Raw genomic sequence first — 19,239 nt, forward strand, 5'->3', positions numbered from 1 at the left:
AAGTCGTAGTAATAGCCAGTCATTTTAAGTATCCCCATATGAACTACATTTTAGTAGAAAAAAGAAAGTCTTGCATGTAAACTTTCATGCATGACCTCAAATGACATATGACCATCAACATCACATGAAGATAACCCACTGCATCTTTGATACAAGTTTAGTTGTGATCTGAGGAACTGATGTAGTTATTTGTCATGAGTCTTGGAAGTAAACATTTGTCCCAAAATGATTTTTCACCTTACCTGTTACTGTCAAAGGTACAGCAATATGAATATACCCCATGTAAAGTTACTAGTCACAAGAGAGTTTGTGACAGACAGATGCCAATTGGACCCCTCTGTCTTGCCTTTACCTCTGGTGAGTGACACAATAATCCAATTTAATATCTTTAAAATGGCATAAAATCAATTTCTAATTCCATTATAGAAGACAGGATATTTTTAAATAAAATTCAATAACCTACCGGTATGTGTATTCACTCAGGCATATTTCTTTTTCTAGAGTATGAGAATAATGAGAGTTCAGGAGATGACCCAAGATTTGCCCATGAGTTCAAACATCACCCCACACTTTTTCCTCACTCTACCCCCAAATTCATTCTCTTTCTTTCCGTCTTTATTCTTTTCCCTCACCTTTATAACCATGGCTTCATTGGAAGCATTGATAACTTCCCTGGATGCTGCTAGATCAGCCTCCAAGCCAGCCACTTGTTTGGTGGTTTCCTGCAGGGCCTGACTGGCTACCTGTTCGGCTTCCTTGAGTTGAGCAATCTGGAGCCTGTGGGATGAGTCTAGCTGGTCTCTGGAGGCAAGGAGACTCACATGGCTCTGCTGTAGCTGGCTGACCTGGAGAAAGTGAAGAGTAAAAAAGGACAGGAAGCTAATTGCTTTAATAGTACTGAGCTTAGAGTTTGCTGTTTTATAATAAACATTTTGTTAAGCTTACATTACATTACAAAAGCATGGAAGATGAAGTGAAAAAATGTGATCATAAAATGTGATCATAAAGATTTGTCACTGGTATTTTTCTTGTATTTCAAATAATTAATTTCAGATCAAGGCAAAGATTTTGTGTTTTTCCAGAAAAAAAGGTGTTGCGGCAGGTTTCTTAATCATGCATTTTCCAACCTTAAGCTCATGTAATGGAGATAGATATTTGGCATAGAACATGTGTAACTTTGAACAGCTTGAAGAGATCCCCCCTGGACAAACTCACATTAAAGAGGAACTGCAAGAGAGCAAGAGTAAATTTGATTTAATTGTACAATGAAGCTAAACTGGGCCTGCCTCACATCACAAGGGCATCATGATGCAGTAGAAACAATATTTTCAAATAACCTCTGTACCATATGCCACAAATTAGGCATAAAATCTATTTCAATAGAACAGTAAACGACAGATTACCCTGCTTGCAGCTTTGCATAGGCATTCAGCATGTTTCTTTGTTTAACAAACACACACATATGTTAAGCCAAGAATGTGATCGCTGAAGCTCGATGCCTATTCTACAGATACAACTACAATTCAATTGTGACAACTTCTGTTGCTGAGGTAGTCTTACAACCAAAATTATCAATAACTTGCCCCCCCCAAGGAAATTCCACCAACCTCATCTTCCTTCTGCTCGACCTCGGCATCTCTCAGCTTGGCAATCTGCTGGAGTTCTGCAGTGTACTGAGCCTGAAGGGCCAGCTCCTGGGCTCTGGTAGCTCCCACTTCCTCGGCTAGTCTTCCTAGATCCTCATCTTTCCTATGGCACATCTCCAATGCATCCTGTAACTCACTAGTTAGGTTGTCCTGTACACAAATGAATAGGATAAAATTATATCTAAAAGGGAACAGGATAAACTATGGATAAAACAAAGGAGAATATTTGGAGGAGGAAGAGGTGGAACAGATGCCAGGTTAGAGATTACGAAGCAAAGCACTGTCATCGAGATGACCTTTGGATAATTAATTGAAATATCACAGAGATTTATATTTTTTGTGATTGCGTGAATGCTGTCTGTTTCGTTTGAAATACAACTTCTTTTGAAAAGAAAGTTTCACGTTTGTTATTGGTCTTTATAATACATTATTATGCTTCTTCAAATCCTCATCTGTAAAATGTGACTACTCTAGGAGATCTTGCAGTTGCCTGCGCAGCCCTCAAATTTTGGAATAACTTGCCATTTGAAATAAAATATTTCCAGAAAGCACAAAATTAGATCTAAATACCTACTTTTTTAAGTTAAATTCCAAATATTTTTTCCTTTCATGTGTTTTACAAGAATTCATCTCTTATAGCACAGAATTATATATATATAGAGAGTTTTTTGTGCTATATAAATTATAAAAATTTTAATATTACAATTATTATCAAAAATGCAAGTCTATTCACATGTATCTCTGTTGGGAATAATATAGCAATCTACAAACCTGATTTCTTTGTGCTTGGGCTAGCTCTCTCCGCAGCTCAGTGATGTTGACGTGAGCTTGCTGGGTTTGTTCTCTGCTTAGCCTAAGCTCCTGTCCCTGGTCTAGGTATTCCTTCTTACTCCCCTGCAGATCATGGATTAGATCTTCAACTCTCTTAATTCAAAAGACAATGCAAAAGAAAACAATAAATCAAAGACTACATAGTGGTAATGCTCCCAACTGATTTATGATGGCTGACTCATTTAAGCTAAAAGAATGATTTTGCAGCAAACAATCATTTCATGAGAAAGTCTCTAAAAATCAAGGTTACTTGTCTCCATATCATTGTATTTCAAGATCTGTTACACTAACAGAAATCTTGCCTACATAGATTAACACATGTAGGACAGTGTATTTTCATTGCTTGGAAAAAGACCCGAAATCTGGCTGGAATTCCATGCTCGTTTTTCTCAATTATCAGCAATTACACATTTTTGTCCAGCAAAATATATACATACGAACAGACATGCCAAGTTTCACGCATTATGCATTAGACTCCCACTTTAGGGACTTTCTCATCCCCTCCAATCTCTGTCTCAGGCATGTATCATAGCCCATCCCCATTATACACAAAGCCTGTGATCTGAATGCAGAGTCACAGAAAATTTCATGCATAGCTGGTCTTTGAACTTGGCATCTCTCTACAAACACTTGGGTGGTCATTTAATTAGATTCTGTGACACCCTTTTTAAGATAGTAAGCCACAACCGTACTATTGAATATTAATCAATTGAACATATCAACTAGTACTAATATCAACATTGTGAGCAACTATAGGGATGTTGACACAGTGCTACTCACTTTCTCAATTTCCTTGATAGTAGTGGCTTTGAGTGTGATTTCATCCGACTGTCTTTGCAATGACTGTTCTAGGTCCTGGATCAAAAGCATCTTCTTATGGTTCTCATCTGATTGCTTCTCCAGTTCATTTTCTTGTTCAGTGACCTAAAGGAGTCATAGATAAAACAGTGACATTGAGTTCAATTCTTGAGCATTGTGTCTACATCTGATTAAAATGTTGGCACTCTTTATCCAATAAATGTTATTTTCATATTCACGATCATCTGATTAATCATTAGTATATCAAAAGATGATATTAAACAATTAATTAATAATAGAGTATAAACAAGACAAATTATTCTTTTAAGGAATACATGTATCTCTCTCTTATGAGGCTCCTTAATTTCTATAATTTTAAATATTCATGATTGAATAATAAATTAGATATCAAGGACCCTCTTTACTATAAATTTATGCATAATCTATGGTTATGCAGGTTTAATGCATTGATTATGCTTTGTTCAGCAAATGTAATAAAAAAGAGTTCAATGATGAAAGGATTTTGAACAGCATACTTAACTCAAATATGTCACTAATAAAGATGACATCATCATTGATTTAAATCAATTTACGTTACCAGTGAACTTTTGATGTTGTGACGTAAGTAATACACATGTTTCGGGACCTGTGAAAAACCCTCTTATTAGACTTTCAACATACAACCCATTTTAAAAATTATTAATTTAACTTAAGAACATTCAGTTGTGCTCAAAAATTTGTGAACCCCACCACAAAATGCACTCCCTCATGCCGATTGTTGGAATGTAGATAACATGACTACAATGTTTGGCGAGCCCAGAGAAAAAAAACCTTTATTGAATGTAATATTTTATCACCTGACTTCACAATTAGATATCTAAAACACAGCAGAACGTGAACACTTTAAATATGTTGATTATCTGGTGGGGTTCCCTGACTTTTTAAACCACTGCAAATAAAACATGATTTCTAAACATGGAATCAAACCAACGGTGCGAATTCAGCCCATCAAATTTCAACTGCAGATAGGTCCCACCATACCTGTTGTTTGGTCTGTTTAAGTTGATATTGTGTTTTGTTGAGAGTGCTTTCAAGCTCTAGGATCTGTCTCTCCATCTCACTCTGTCTCTCCTTCACAGTCACATCAAGCTGACTCACCTACGTATATACAGGATAAAGAATGATTATCATCAATTGGTTCTTGTGTGCCTATTACTACCTGATTGAGGCATTTTGGAGACAATATTATATAAGCACGTATTTTGGCTGTCTGATTGATTAACTCACCAGAAAATACGTCACAATGGTCCAGCCAGGGTTTGGCTGAATTATTAGGGACCATAATATTCATACATCCCTCCTCCACGAATTTATTTTCCTACTGCGCCTATGTAGAAAATTATCAGTCCATAATATCTGTATTCCCATTTCATCAAACCCAAGGGCAAGTCTAGTGTACGCACATAGAGATGTGTACCATTAAATGTATGTGCACGCCATGGATGATGCACTTCTCCACTGTATACACTTTACGTCACAATTTCTTTCCAGGATTACTTCATTAATTTCACGGATATAGTACCAACAGGCAACAGGCAAACATTCATAAATCAATACTAATAATTGCTTCAATTACCCATCATGCTCTGTAGGCCTATTGGTAATAATAATAATATTGACTGGCTATTTTGGGAGATACCACATTATATTTCTCTCAGTAGGACATATTGTCCGAGTCAAAACTCGGGCAATATGAGCCTACTTCGGGAAATATATATATGTTATCTCCCTCAAAACCAGTCAATATTATATAGATATTCAGGAAAACTGTAGAAATTGTCAAGTCAATAAACAAATTTCAATTTTATTACATACAATGGCTCACCTTGGTTGGGAATAGGATTTTTGATAAGAAAAATTGATGTTGGCAATGTCTATTGGGGCGTTGCAAGAAACTTGCGATCAATTGCAAGTCTATTTTCACTCCTTAAATCAATCATATCTCTTGTAATTAATTGTAAATTTGTGATTGATTGCTGAACTGCTCCTTGCAACTAGTGTTATCTGATTTGCTACAGCTAAAATTTACTTATTCATTGTAAAATTGCAATAGAATATTTGCGATTGATTGCAAATATTTTCTTGCAACACCCCCTAAGATAGTGGTAAGAATGCTGAGACTGGTTCTGCGCTCTAAAATCTGCATCTCTATCTCACTCTGTCTCTGCTTTGTTGTCACGTTTATCATACAGGACAACATTACCATCATTAAATGCCATTATATTCAGCACATATCAGTAATTGCAAAGCCTTCAAACAAATCTTTACCTGAATGCCAGATATACATGTAGCAATGTGGCAAACTATCATGAATTTAATTTCATTTTGTTACCCCCCAAAAAAGAAACTTTCAGCATTTCGATGCTGTAAAATATATGTAAATAACCCTTTTCTTACCTGAGCAGATCTCTGCAGAAGCTCTCTCTGACTTGTTCTTAATGCTAGATCTATTTCAGCCATGTCACGTTCCTTACTTCTCATATCATCTTGACTTTTCCTATACATGAAAAATAAACAATTTAATTCTATATCACCAAAAAAAAAATGGATTATGGGTTAAAAACCATAGAAGTATCAATTTTTTGCAGAAAATCTTTATAATAATAATATGCAACATTTATATAGCGCTATATATACAAATGTTTCTAAGCGCTGCATACTATTACCCCGGCTTTAGCACGGCTACCCTGAACGGGCGCATCGAGCATTCAAGGAATTTCTTCCTACCGGGTACCCATTTACTACACCTGGGTCGAGAGTGGCAAATGTAGATAAACGCCTTGCCAAAGGACGCTAGTGCTGCGGTGGGATTTGAACCCCGGACCTTGTGGTTCAAAGTCCGAAGACTTGTCCACTGAGCCACAACACCTCTTTCCAAGGTACAATACTATTTCCTAGGAAGGGTAAAATCTAGATAGAAAATTATTACTTTTATTTGATACAAAGTACAGACACACAGATTTAATGATTCCCCCCCCCCCACAAATCATGGCAATGTTTCATACAGTAACAGTGCTAAACTATCATTCACTGACAATAACTCTAGAAAATGATCACTATAAGCCAACCAAATCCTATGATGATTTCACTGAAATTGACAGTGTTGACAACCTTCACAAAATAGTCCCTATGACTGATCCAAGGAATAATAATCATAATAACTATAATAGCTTATAAAATTGACTTTAGAAGGGTAGCTTGGACAAAGACCCAATTATTTCAATCCTAACGCTACAGTTACACCACTGAATCCGCTTACAAAGAGTTGCGATAGATCCAATCAACCAAAACTATGGAAAGCCAGCAACGTCAACATCTATTATGCATGTTTGTTCAAAATATGTTGTATATTCAAACATTCATTGTTTTTATTTCTAATACAGAGTGCTTCTCTATGTTTATAAAGGTCAATGTTCAAAGTTCCAGTAGAAATGATGGATTTCCACAGAATTGAGGTTGATTGGATCAATTGTAACTCTTTGTAAGATGGGGCCCTGGAGTCTTGTTTCGTTGGTGTGACTGTTTCAGTCACCACACCATACCTGAGAGACTCATTGAGCTCCTCCACTCTCTCCTGCTTGTGTTTATTCTCTGCCTTGCTCCTCTGGAGGAGTCTATGGAGCTCCCCTAGCTGGGTGGCAGCAGCTCTAAGATCCTCCTGGGCTTGCTGGAGCTCGGTGTCCAGGTGACGGCAGCGCTCCTTGGATGTCTTGGACTCTTCCTTGGTCCTCTCAAGAACCTCCTCCAGTTCTTTCACTGTGTAGAGGGCAATGTCAGAGGTTTATCTTCACTTCGTCTACAAGCAGTTGGTCTACTTTTCAGGTAGTCTTGTACCACATGGGCTAAACCCATTTGGTCTAATTGCTGCTTGGTTAACATGACACTTGGTCAAATAGGATTTAGTCTAATTCTCAATTAGTCTAATGCTCAGATGGTACATTTTCCACTTCATCTATCGCTTATATTACACTTTGTCAATTGGAAATTGTATTCATCGACAGTTCATCTATTGTAGACTATACATGTAGTGGTGTTAGACCAAGTGTTGATATCAAGCCTCCCAACCTCTCTCATTAAAAAATAGGGATGATTTTGCTTCATTAAATAGAAAAAGACACTGCTTTTCCCATAGGAGTAAACAGTAATATTATGAAAAAAATGTAGGAATTTTTTTATCTAAACAAGAACTTAAATGGTATAATTTGAATTCATTCTTCTAAATTCAGCAAACCTGAGATGTCTGTGAAAACTCACCTGTGCTCTGTGCTTCTTCTAACTGGAGCTTGTTGGCATGGAGCTCTTTTTCCAGCTGAGTAGTCTTCTCTGCCTGGTTATCTCCATCTTGCCGGGTGTCTTTGAGTTTCTCCTCCAGGTCAGCCACCTTGCTCCTTGACAGCACCAGCTCAGACTGGGAAGAGCTAAACAAAACAATGGACTTATCAGTTTATCCTGTGTTCTAACTGAAATAATGACTGTTTTCAGGACTGGAGTTGGAACATGGTTACTATTTCACAAAGAGTGTGAATTGTAATTGAATGCATACACATATGGTAACCTTGATAAGAATACGTTTTGAGTCTTTATACTCATGCAAAGAGTTACACATGATGAAAAATGATTAAAAGTTGTTTCTAGACTAGAACTGAATGACGTAGTAAACTATAGCACCAGGACGAGAGGGCAATGTTTCATGAACTATGCCATACCTATAATTATATCAAAATTTTGGCCTCTGCCATTAAAACAGTGCTCACTATTCCAATAGGACATAACAGGTGCTTGTAAATTGCAACTGATATTGATAACAATTTTGTGAAATGGGGCGTGACATTCTCACCCAAGTTCTTGATGATACTGTCTCAGTTGTTTGGTTCTCTCCTCTAGATCCAAGCAGGCTTGATGCAGCTTCTTTTCCAAGGCCTGAGCCTCTTGAGTGGCCGTTGACCTCAACAAGCTCAACTCCTTGGACAGAGTAGAAACCTAGATTATTTCAAAAATTGATAAAAATCGTTAAGAGGAGTAAGAGTGAGGAGGGAAAAGAGAAGATTACAACATGAGAATACTACATATCACCCAACCCAATTAAGTGAAATATGGGGATAATTTTGCTCAAAAATTGGGAAAAAACAATTTTTCCCACAGGAGTGTGCAGTAAATTACACAGATGCCACCAGAAGAAAATTAGCATATCGTGGCTGGGCTAATAAAACCTCATATCTCAAAATCAAAATATTTTGATGACAGCTCAGAATAAGCTAGATTTTAGAATTACAACACAGGTAGCAACCTTCTTTTGCCATGGAGGAGTTCTTCACAGGTATCAGCAGTCTATTTTCAGACAATATGAGACTGCCACCATTGCTTTATTTTTGAAATACAGCCCTTTCTAAGCTGCCCTTAATTTTTGTTTAATTTTGAGATACGAGGTTTTATCAACCCAGCCACAATATATTTTTCATTTATGTATATAAGGGCGATTATTTTAATGGATTCTGTTTGAACTTACTTAACTGGCATTATTCTTTAACCTTGCACCCCTACATCTATTTTCTGATATTAGACAAGGAATGCCAAAAGAAAAAGTACCTGTTGTTCTAGATGCGCCTCTTTATCTTCAAGCTCAGCTATTCTCTCTGTGCTCTGCTGTAACATCTGTTGTCTTTCTCTCAAGGATTGCTCAAGATCTGCTACTTTGATCCCTCGCTCCTCGGTCTCTACAGTAGCCTTCTTCCACCTATCTTCAAGATCTGTAATCTGAAAATAAAACAAAGAAATTGATAAAATTTATCTATCTATCTATCTATCTATCATCTATCTATCTAACTACCCATCTATCTTCCAGGCAAGATAATAACAGACATGACAGATTTAATATATACATTACAAGAGAAAAATAAAATTGAGCAACAGCCAATGCCTGAGGATCACCTACAAGAATTTTAAAATTCTGTCGAGAGGTTCTGCATTGGCTGGTGCCTACATAGAATAATGTAAAAATAGAAATATATGTAAACATGTAATTATAATCAAACTTCTGAATAAATAAATCTTCATTGTAATATGAAGAGAAACAAATAAAACTTGGTTGATTATATCACACCAGCATTAATCATTTCTCAATTAGAAAAATTGTGGTAGGTCAGTTGGTTGAATTTTAAATGATGGATATAGCAAGATCTACAGGATCTTACAAAGTGTCAGTATAAACTATAAAGCTGCCATACGTATTTGCAATCAAGCAAATAACATTCTGAAAATGCATTTGGCTACAATCTATGGTGGGTGGATGCATAGCAAACCCCTAAAAATTCTTTTAATGGTTTGATCTATGGCTAGGATGCCTTCCTTAAAGACACTTTTATCATTCAAGGGCTGTAACAGTACAAGTAGGCTATAGGACATTTTTTTATCCTAATAGAGAGGCATCTCAAACAAACTTGTATATACATCCCAAAACAGATATACAAAGAAGGGTACAAGGTTTTGCGGCCATAAAAGAAGTTAACTTTAGGCACAACTACAGCAATATTCATACAAAAATTTCTTCTTGAAAATATATACTAGAACTTATATTTGTTGGAATAGATAAGCTCTCCTCCAAAAATAAAGAAATATAGCAATGTTAGCAAAACTGTGACAACAAACCTCTCTATCCTTTAGTGCCCTCTCTTGGTGGTGTTTTGTGTTGACATCTTCCAGCTGTGTTATATACATATTGAGTTCTTGCTTACAAACTTCCAGTGCAGACTCCATCTGGGCCAGTCTAAGGGTACCCTCATCGGCCCTGCTCTGAAGGGTGTTCCATAGCTTCTGATTCTCAACATCTTTGTTGACTAACTCCTAAACATAAACAAACATATACTGTATATTAAAAAAAAAAAAACCTCATGATAACAATATGCTTTTTTTGTGTGCGACTAAAATGCTGGGACAAAATTTCTAAGTGCTCTACACCTACAGAGCTGCCAACTTTGATATTTACATTTCAGGGAAAATTTACTGAGGAGGAAGGGAGATCTTTCTCAATTGCACACAATCCAATGAAAGAAATCAATGTCTGAATCAGTGAGATGTTGAAAATCAGCAGTTTTTCTCTGAAAATATGTTGATTTTCAGCAGCCCTGCACATATATAATCATTATCCTGGTCATCAGATTCTTGGTTTCCCACACACAATGTATGCACTTTATCCCCTCCTCTATTGTAATGAGCACTATGATGTCATATCTAATAAATCATATAAATAAATCTCATATTGCATTTCTTATTTTCTACACTTTTAAAACAAGGGATCATGGTACCCTCCTGTAAGGACCTTCGATTTTACAACCTTGCTTTCATGTAGGTCCTGTCATGTTTGGTGTCAACGAATCACTTTTAAAGGTTATTTATGTAAGTTTCATTGATGATGAAATACGTTTCCGGATTATATGCAATGTGTGCAATACTATGAACATAAATGATGGATAAAGTGAAAAAAAATTATCAAATTACAGGGTACTTGTTTACCGTTTGAGTAGTAGGTTAAAATTGACATCAAATATTTCAAAGAGTGTTTCAAAGTGTGTATTCTCTTGAAACATTATTTTCATACCCCTTACTACCTAATAAAATCTAACTAATATCAAACACGGCAAATAATATTTCACAAGTCTGTGAATAAGGAAAAAGAATGTCAATGAGAAAGCAAAAAAAGTTCTTAAAACTTTGATTAGACTCTGTACCTTCTGACTCTCGGCTAGGTCGTTCTTGAATTTTGTCAGCTGTTCTTTCTTCTGGTTTGCCTCCCTCTGTAGTTTTGTTCGATCTCCTTGTAAGGAGACCATTTCATGTGATTGCTGTTCCATCTTTTGATGCATCTATTGAAAAATATTAAAGTTATTAAGATAAAATAACCCTTTTGGCATTCAGTGTATGCCAAGTGATGCCTTATATAAGAGAAAATATATGTATAGTCAATAGTCAATAAATGTTTTACAACTTGTTTCCATCTACCCTGAAAAGTATTTTTCTTTGATCTAAATCTCTCCACTTGTAGATTTCAAAGAAGCTGACCCGTTACAAGTATACACAAAAGTCCTTAATTACACATGAAAATTCTGCAAGGAACACAGCATATAAAATAAAATTATTTGCTTTAACATTCGCCTCTTACTGAATTCAATAAGAAATAAAGACTTTGAATTGATCTGGTAGTATGATATATCTCTAATAGTTAGAAATAAGTAACATGTAGAACAATGACTCAGAGAGATAATTTCTGACATACCAGATCAAGTTGATGATGTAGATCTTGACACTGCTCTCTATTCATTCTCTTGATCTCTTCAAGGCGAGAGGAATGTATCTCATCCGAAGATGCTTTCTTCAACAGTTCATTCTGAAAAAATAAAAATAAAAGTAAAAAATACTGCTTTTTAATAACTTGGTCTTATATTTGTTTGCTCAATTACAGTTAGATCTGGCCATAACTTGGACTTATTGGCCCATATTCTGAAGTCAGGTTTAACTTAGACCATGGTCTAACTCTGTGCTAAAATTATGGAAAGCCAAGAGTCAAAATTCTTATTGCATTGTATGTTTTTATGTTTACTCTGCTCTTTCCTGGTTCTTTGATTGTGAAGACAATTATCTATTCATAATTCCTGGACAATTGAGAATGATTTGAGAGTTAAATGAGCTGAAATGTTATATCTCTACTGTTAATGATATATGTCACATATGGCTTTCCATACTTAAACCATAACTTTAAACCCAAGTTTGAATTAAACCCAACTTCAGAATACGGGCCACTGTGTATTGCCCAGATGGTCTAACTACAAATTTGACTTCTTAGTATTTTGAATTCTGTGAAAATGAACATCTGGTTCAAACCAGATATTTATACAGTAGACTAAGTAGTCTTAAGCCAAGTGGGTTTCAGACAAAATGTTTATGATCAATTGCCAAGCTGACTAAACATTACTGAATGGGTGTTGGTCAATTATAGCAGTATTCAGCTAAGCACCCCCCCCCCCCAAAAAAAAAAAGTTTGTAGTCAGTTGGTCAGGTTTTTTTTTAGAATGATATGAAAACTACTAGATTTTGTTGTCTTGTTCATGTGACAGGGACCCTTGCATACTATAGAGATAAAATGTACATATATAGTGGAGATTGAGGGTTAGTCAGAAATACCCTCCGCTCATGACAAGAAAAACGTCGAATCTCCATTCGCCAGTTTTTTATTAATTTGCACATTTGTATTTTTTCTCCTCTGAATTTGAATAAAAAGTAAAAGTCCAGGGGTTTTACTGCAGTCTGTCTGAGTATGGCCAACAAACTATTTTCTTTCCTTACTTTGGTGTCAGCTAGCTGTGTTGATGTCACATCAAGGGTCCGCTGTAGCTGTTCAATGTTAGCGACATGGACCGAGAAGGTTGAAGTCTTATCTTCCAGCTGTGCCTCCAATGCAGACATCTTCCCCTTTGCCTTCTTCAGCTAATAAGAAAGAAACAAGAGTGTTTTAATGCCAGACAATAGCCCATTCATCACCATCAGCCCAGCAGGGTGTTCTTTTTATGGTCTTCAACCATTATATAAACTGTCAATTTTGTTTCATTCAAGATGGTCTAATCCCATTTTGTCTACAACCAGTTTGTCTAATAATGTTTTGGTCTAATTGCCACTTAATTAGCATTTTGTCTAAAGTCCACTTCGTCTAACACAACGTGGTCTATATTAGATAAACTGTAAATAACAATTAGACAAATTATTGAAACACAACTTAGTCTTTATGATTAGATAAATTGTGAATAACAAGCAGACAAATTACTGAAACAAGAGCTTGAAAATGTAGAAATTCAGATTGGTTTATAGAAGTCTGTACTAAAGTACCAATTATTAGAGTTTCTTGTTATAAGAATCATTTAAACTTACAGTAACAACCCAAATCAGGTACTCAAAGAATTAACTCGCTTTTAAATAGTACTCATATATACTTCAAATTTATCCATGAATTAATTCCTGGAATGACTATCAAGTTCTTATACTGTTACAAGTTAGAATACATTCCTGTTGGCAATGGGTTAACAACTATTCATTATCAGTCACCTTGAGGCCAGTATTAATTTGGGGTCAGCAACGTGTCAGGGGAATTACCTCTTTCTCCAATTTGATAACATCACTAGTTTTCTCTCGAATCTCCCCATGGAGGTGCGTGAGCTGATCATCCCTAAGCATCATGCCCGATTCAAGAGACGATCTGCCGGATTCCGAATCGGCCAGCTTCTGCTTCAGACGGCTGTTCTCATTGCTCATTTTGCTGGCTTCTGATTTCAGGCAGCCAATCACCTTCTCTAGTTCAAGTGCCTTCCTTTCCTCTTGAAAAAATATGTATCAATAAGAAAAATGAATTATAATTTCTTAATCCTGTGGAAATCTGACCCGCTATATGTGGGACGTTTCTGAAATGATTTATCTGTTTTTTAGACTATGAAAACTTGTAATGCACATAAATTAGCTGGGCTTGAGTACTTTATGAAAGGAAGTAAAGAGGGAGAAAATATATGGTCAGTGGTACCAAAAATGGTTGATAATTATATAGCATTGCCCCTACATATATTACCCCCCCCCCTTTATCTATAGGCTTATACATGTACACTCTAACATTTATCCATGCCTCTTTGCAGATGTCTTACAGGTGATAAAACCAGGTGGGTGTTTCATAAAGCTATTTGTACAAGCAACTTTACAAATGACTGGTGACCCTTTCTTAAGAACTACATTAACACCAATAAAAATCCTGTGTGTATCATTTACAACAAGAAAAGATCACCAGTTGTTTGTAAATTAACTCGTAACTAAAAAACAGCTTTATGAAACACCCACCTGATTTGAAACATGGTACCTTGTAGGAATTTTATTTTTTTTGACATCATGTTTGAATATTTTTTTTTTGTAATGGTGAATCATTTCTGTATAATTGTCGTTTATACTTTGCACGTCTTTCACTCATGTACTTTTTAGATATTGTCATGAAATGTATGTAAGTAAATTCCGAAACAAATTTCCTCCATAAACTTGAATGAATTGATTTATCCATGCTTCCCTTTTTTCAAGCAATTTCTCCACCTATTCACCATCCACTCACCAACCCATGCATGCATTCATTCATACATCTTGCTCATATGCTACTCACCCAACTTGCTTTTTTCCATTAATACTGCCAGCTGTGCCCTGAGACTGGTTGGACTTCTACTGTTACTCCCATCCTGAAGGGAAGACAGGCTGGGTTGGTGATCAGGGAACTGAGATGACCTGAGTTGCTGGATCTCCACATCCTTCACCGCTAGCTGATACCTGTACAAGAGATTACCAGGAATGCTATTGCCTATTTGCTATTTGTATATCATATCATAAGCCAAGTCATAAGCTAGTTGTGTCAAGAATGAATAAATTGAAAATTAGCACAAGGTACAATCATTCCAAACATAAACAAGTGGAATGCCTCTGGCAGTCTCACCTGCATTACGCGATTCGATATAGCAGCAGTGCTGACTTTGAAAACAGCTATTGAATAATTATTTACAAAAGAAAACACTCATATGATAATAAAATACTCTGTCCATTGACCCAACATGACCTTTGACCATGATCATGTGATGTAAGATGTGTGCAAAACATACTTTATTACCCTTATGTCTATGTTTCATGAACAACATGTGTAGATCCATAAAGTTTCTAAGTTATGACGCCAATTCAACAAATACCCCCAACACGGCCAAAGTTCGTTTACCTTAAATGACCTTTGATCTTGGTCACATGACCTGAAACACGCACAGGATATTTAGGGATACATGGTTACTCTTATGTCCAAGTTTCATGAACTAGATCCATAAACTTTTCAAGTTATGAAACAATTCTACAGATACCCCAACAGGGTCAAAGATTGTTGACCTTAAGTGATCTTTGACCTTGGTCATGTGACCTGAAACTCGGGCAGGATCTTCAGTGATACACTATTACCCTTATGTCAAAGATCATGAACTAGGTCTATATACACGTATTTTCAAAGTTATTACATTTCAAAAACTTAACCTTGGTTCAGATTTTGATATTGATTCCTCCCAACATGGTCTAAGTTCATTGACCCTAAATGACCTTTGACCTTGGTCATGTGACCTGAAACTCAGGCAAGATGTTTAGTAATACTTGATTACCCTTATGTCCAAGTTTTATGAACGAGGTCCATTTACTTAACCCTAACTAGGCCGGGCTTTTTTGGCTGTTCTGTGGCCAGGGGGGGTTGATTCAACCCCCCCCTGAGATCTCAGCCGCCGATCGCGCGAGCGCTGCAAAAATTTGCCCGCTGGTAGTGTGCGATGTAATCTACAAGGCTGTATGGTAAAATTTTCCAAAATAATGAGATTTTATTTTATATGAATTAATTATGCTAATTTATGCATAAATCATACTTTTTGCTCTAATTCACTAAATAAAGCTCCTAGAATGCTAAATTTTGGTAAAAATATTCTTTGTAGCATTCTTAACAATGGCAATTGAAAAAAACTTCGGTTTGGAAATCAATTTCTTATATATTTTATTGTTTTATGAATTTCTTATGTATTTCATTGTTTTTCAACCTTTTGTTTTTCTTTGTTTTTTTCACCAGATTTATTGCACAACCTTTTTGAAGCATAATTATGCTAAAATCAATTGCTTTCAGCTGTTTAAAGTAAAAATAATCATATCTTTATGAATAAGATGAGAAAACTCAATTTGCATTGACTTTGTACACAAAATCACGTTATGGAACAATTTTTGGTCTGACATGCACTTACATAATGTTGCGTAATTTCGAAACCGCGAACCCGGGCGTCGTAAATTTGGTCTCAAAAGATGTGCGAGACTTAAAGGTATAAACTCTGCGAGTGGCGCGGTCAAAAAAATTCGCGCGGCGGAATGATCGCAGAAAATGTTGAGGGGGGGGTTGATTCAACCCCCCCCCCCGGCCATTTTAGGGTTAAGTTATGATGACATTTCAAAAACTTAACCTTGGTTCAGATTTCAATGTTGACGAAGACGCCGCCGTCAGAAAAAAGGCGCCTATAGTCTCGCTCTGCTATGTAGGCGAGACAAAAATTAAGTATGGGGGAATCTCACTTTGGGCTTGCTTGTCATTTAGAAAATCAATTCCAATGCCATGATTCTACTTTATTAGTACTTATTTGCTCAGCCTCAAGAAAAGAATACAACTTGCACATAATAATAGTAATGGTAATAATAATAATAGGCATTTATATAGTGCCATCTATCTAGAAATATTCTATTCCGAGGCACATTATATATCACAAAATGTATTATTTAGTGCCTACATGTACAATTATCATGTCATAACTATAGGCATACTATCCTGTATTTGCCTCAGTAGGGTGCTGACAATTATGTACAACTGGTCTGTATCTGTTCATGCACATAGTATATCTACAATATGCCTCGCTATTATATATGATTCATGTGGTTTAATAGTTAGAGCATTGGCCTCAGGATCTTAAGGTTGTGAGTTGAATCCCCGATCTGCCATATTCTTCATTTTGATAAAAAGACTAAAGAGTAATTTCTGTCATTTATAAGGTAAGTCACTATGCCTGATTAGATAAGACGTAAAATGTTTCCTATGTATTTGGCTATATACCAGCTTAGTATTATACCAGCAAAAAGCTCTCCTGCTGAGTTCCTACGGGAGTAACCATAACGAAAGCAAAATATAGATATACCTGAGCTCGGATACTACAGTTTGGCTGGTGGTTGACAATAATTCCATATCGGTTTCAAAACCTGAATCTCTAGTGGGGCCAGAAGATTGTGTGAGATGTGTAGAGCTTCTCCCTTTGACACTCTGCAGGAGATGTTTATACAAACACAACAAAATCCATGACACAGGGGATCTGTGCTGTATAATATATGCCCTTGTACACTACGTTACTTATGATACACAAATGTACACCCTTTCATCAAACATTGGAAAGTGTGGACCCAACATCACCTTTCCATTGAAGTTCCAATATTGCTGTCATATCGTGCAACCCAAATCATAATTTGATGCATCAATTTCACGTCCCTACATAGAACAGTACAATTCAACAGCATTCAATGAATTTTACCCATAACTTTCTACAGTTTCATGTCTCAAATGATTTTCTACTAAAGTGAGAATAAATTATATAAAACACCTGCTGTTTTCTCGTAATAAAAATGCTCTGGTAGCTCATAATGACAGACTGAAATTTCAAATACTTATTTATCCTCTAAACTTTGGTATTTCAAAAACCAATCACACATTTCCACATTTCTTGGAGTAATGATCTCTTAATAATACAGTCTCTATCACATATACATGACATTAGTCAGCAATATAGATTTCAATAGAACTCTTACTTCTCTTGCAGCACTTCTAGCAACCATTCCTTCAAGCTTCTGCAGCTGTTCACGGCTCTTCTCAATGTCTCTCTGACACTCTGCTAGACGTTCGCTCTGCCTTGAGGTAAGGTCGGTGAGCTCCTGGTTCTCCCTATCCCTGGTGAGGAGTGCTGTCTCCAGGTCGTGGATCCTGCTAACATGCTCCTGGGCCTCATGCCTGGAGCCTTGGAGGGCAGTCTCTGTCTGGCTCAGCAAATTGGCGGACTCCCTCAGTGTTCTGTTTCCGGTGAGATGAGGAAGAGAGATGGAATCAAAAGAAAAGGAGAAACAATTCTCACAATAGAGGAATGTCATGAGGCAAGATATTCCCATGGTAATTTTTTTGGTCTTTTTTATAGGGGGGGGGGTGGGTATCCTACCCCTCCCCCCCCCCCCCCCCCCCCCCGAGATCAGGATGACAATCATTGTTAATACTACTATATTCATAAACAAAATTGAATGAATAATTCTTCTTATTCATTTAAAGTAAAAACATTTTTGATTTACGTATTTTGCCTAGAAACATAATTTGTAGTGAATTGCACACTAAATCTTTGTAAATAATCCCTGGGCGATGCAATTATGGTATTAAATGTTACCCAAGAAACTTTAGAAAATAGTTAGGAAACACTGCAGCAAATTATTTTGAATTCAATTGGGATTTATCAAACAAATCCAATTTACAATTAAACAATGTCATTGCGATTTCAATTTTGATGCCTCTGCAACACTTCCTGATGCCAAATATCCCACATCTTTAGACACAAGTAATCATCCTGGCTTTGTTGCACCATGTCCGTACAAGAATTCTGAATGTTTCTTGCATGGATGTATCTATACTTACCTGATCTCATCCCTTGCATCCTGTAAGTCTTCCTCCAGTGACGTAGCCCTCTCAAGAAGCTCTTCCCTCTCACGATCACAGTGTTCTAGACTACCCCTCAGGTGCTCTTCAGAAGCTGCTAGCTGCATTCACAAGTTAGAGAGAAATCAATTTGAAATTACCCTACAGTGTTAAAGTTGGTGATAGCACAATGATGTGATAATTGAATTTAAGCAATTATTGTCATGAACATACTAAAAGCCCTTACTGTCATGTACACAAAAACATCTGGGGTCAATGCCACAACAACATTATTAGAGTTTAACCCCTTTTTCACAAAGTATACAATCACTAATCAGTGATCAAATTTATCATCCGATTGATTTTCATTGTTTTGCCTATTATTTTTCTAACTAAAGAATGGCATGGTAGAACAAATCCATGACATGAAAAGGGGGGAAAACGACCGACCCATTTTCTTTTAACCTCTGTTATAGTAAACAAACATTTTTCTCTCAAAAGGAATTTGGCCCTCAATATGATGACATGGTTGCTTTAGGGACATTTTACCATTCTTGCTATATTCTTATTGTACCAAGTGATAAATTCAATTTCAATTTCAATTTATTTGCTCATAAATATCCA

At 36.3% G+C, this 19,239-nt stretch overlaps 1 protein-coding gene across 3 annotated transcripts in view; it reads right to left on the reverse strand.

Moving 5' to 3' along the window:
• Positions 1-19,239, reverse strand: part of LOC129277435 (coiled-coil domain-containing protein 18-like) — a 35,990-nt gene that overhangs the window by 6,556 nt on the left and 10,195 nt on the right. For all 3 annotated transcript variants that reach the window (XM_064109950.1, XM_064109949.1, XM_064109951.1), the window contains exons 8-26: positions 18,616-18,737; positions 17,751-18,009; positions 17,090-17,211; positions 14,512-14,672; positions 13,473-13,693; positions 12,672-12,812; positions 11,605-11,715; positions 11,060-11,194; positions 9,981-10,175; positions 8,922-9,089; positions 8,173-8,315; positions 7,590-7,753; positions 6,878-7,091; positions 5,733-5,832; positions 4,317-4,433; positions 3,258-3,401; positions 2,418-2,570; positions 1,608-1,796; positions 633-845 (exon numbers count right to left, since the gene is read on the reverse strand). In XM_064109950.1, coding sequence (XP_063966020.1) covers positions 633-845; positions 1,608-1,796; positions 2,418-2,570; positions 3,258-3,401; positions 4,317-4,433; positions 5,733-5,832; positions 6,878-7,091; positions 7,590-7,753; positions 8,173-8,315; positions 8,922-9,089; positions 9,981-10,175; positions 11,060-11,194; positions 11,605-11,715; positions 12,672-12,812; positions 13,473-13,693; positions 14,512-14,672; positions 17,090-17,211; positions 17,751-18,009; positions 18,616-18,737 — 3,072 coding nt within the window. The remainder of the gene's footprint in view (positions 1-632; positions 846-1,607; positions 1,797-2,417; positions 2,571-3,257; positions 3,402-4,316; positions 4,434-5,732; positions 5,833-6,877; positions 7,092-7,589; positions 7,754-8,172; positions 8,316-8,921; positions 9,090-9,980; positions 10,176-11,059; positions 11,195-11,604; positions 11,716-12,671; positions 12,813-13,472; positions 13,694-14,511; positions 14,673-17,089; positions 17,212-17,750; positions 18,010-18,615; positions 18,738-19,239) is intronic.

This window comes from Lytechinus pictus, chromosome 15 (assembly GCF_037042905.1).
Source record: "Lytechinus pictus isolate F3 Inbred chromosome 15, Lp3.0, whole genome shotgun sequence".
Classification (NCBI taxonomy): domain Eukaryota; kingdom Metazoa; phylum Echinodermata; class Echinoidea; order Temnopleuroida; family Toxopneustidae; genus Lytechinus; species Lytechinus pictus.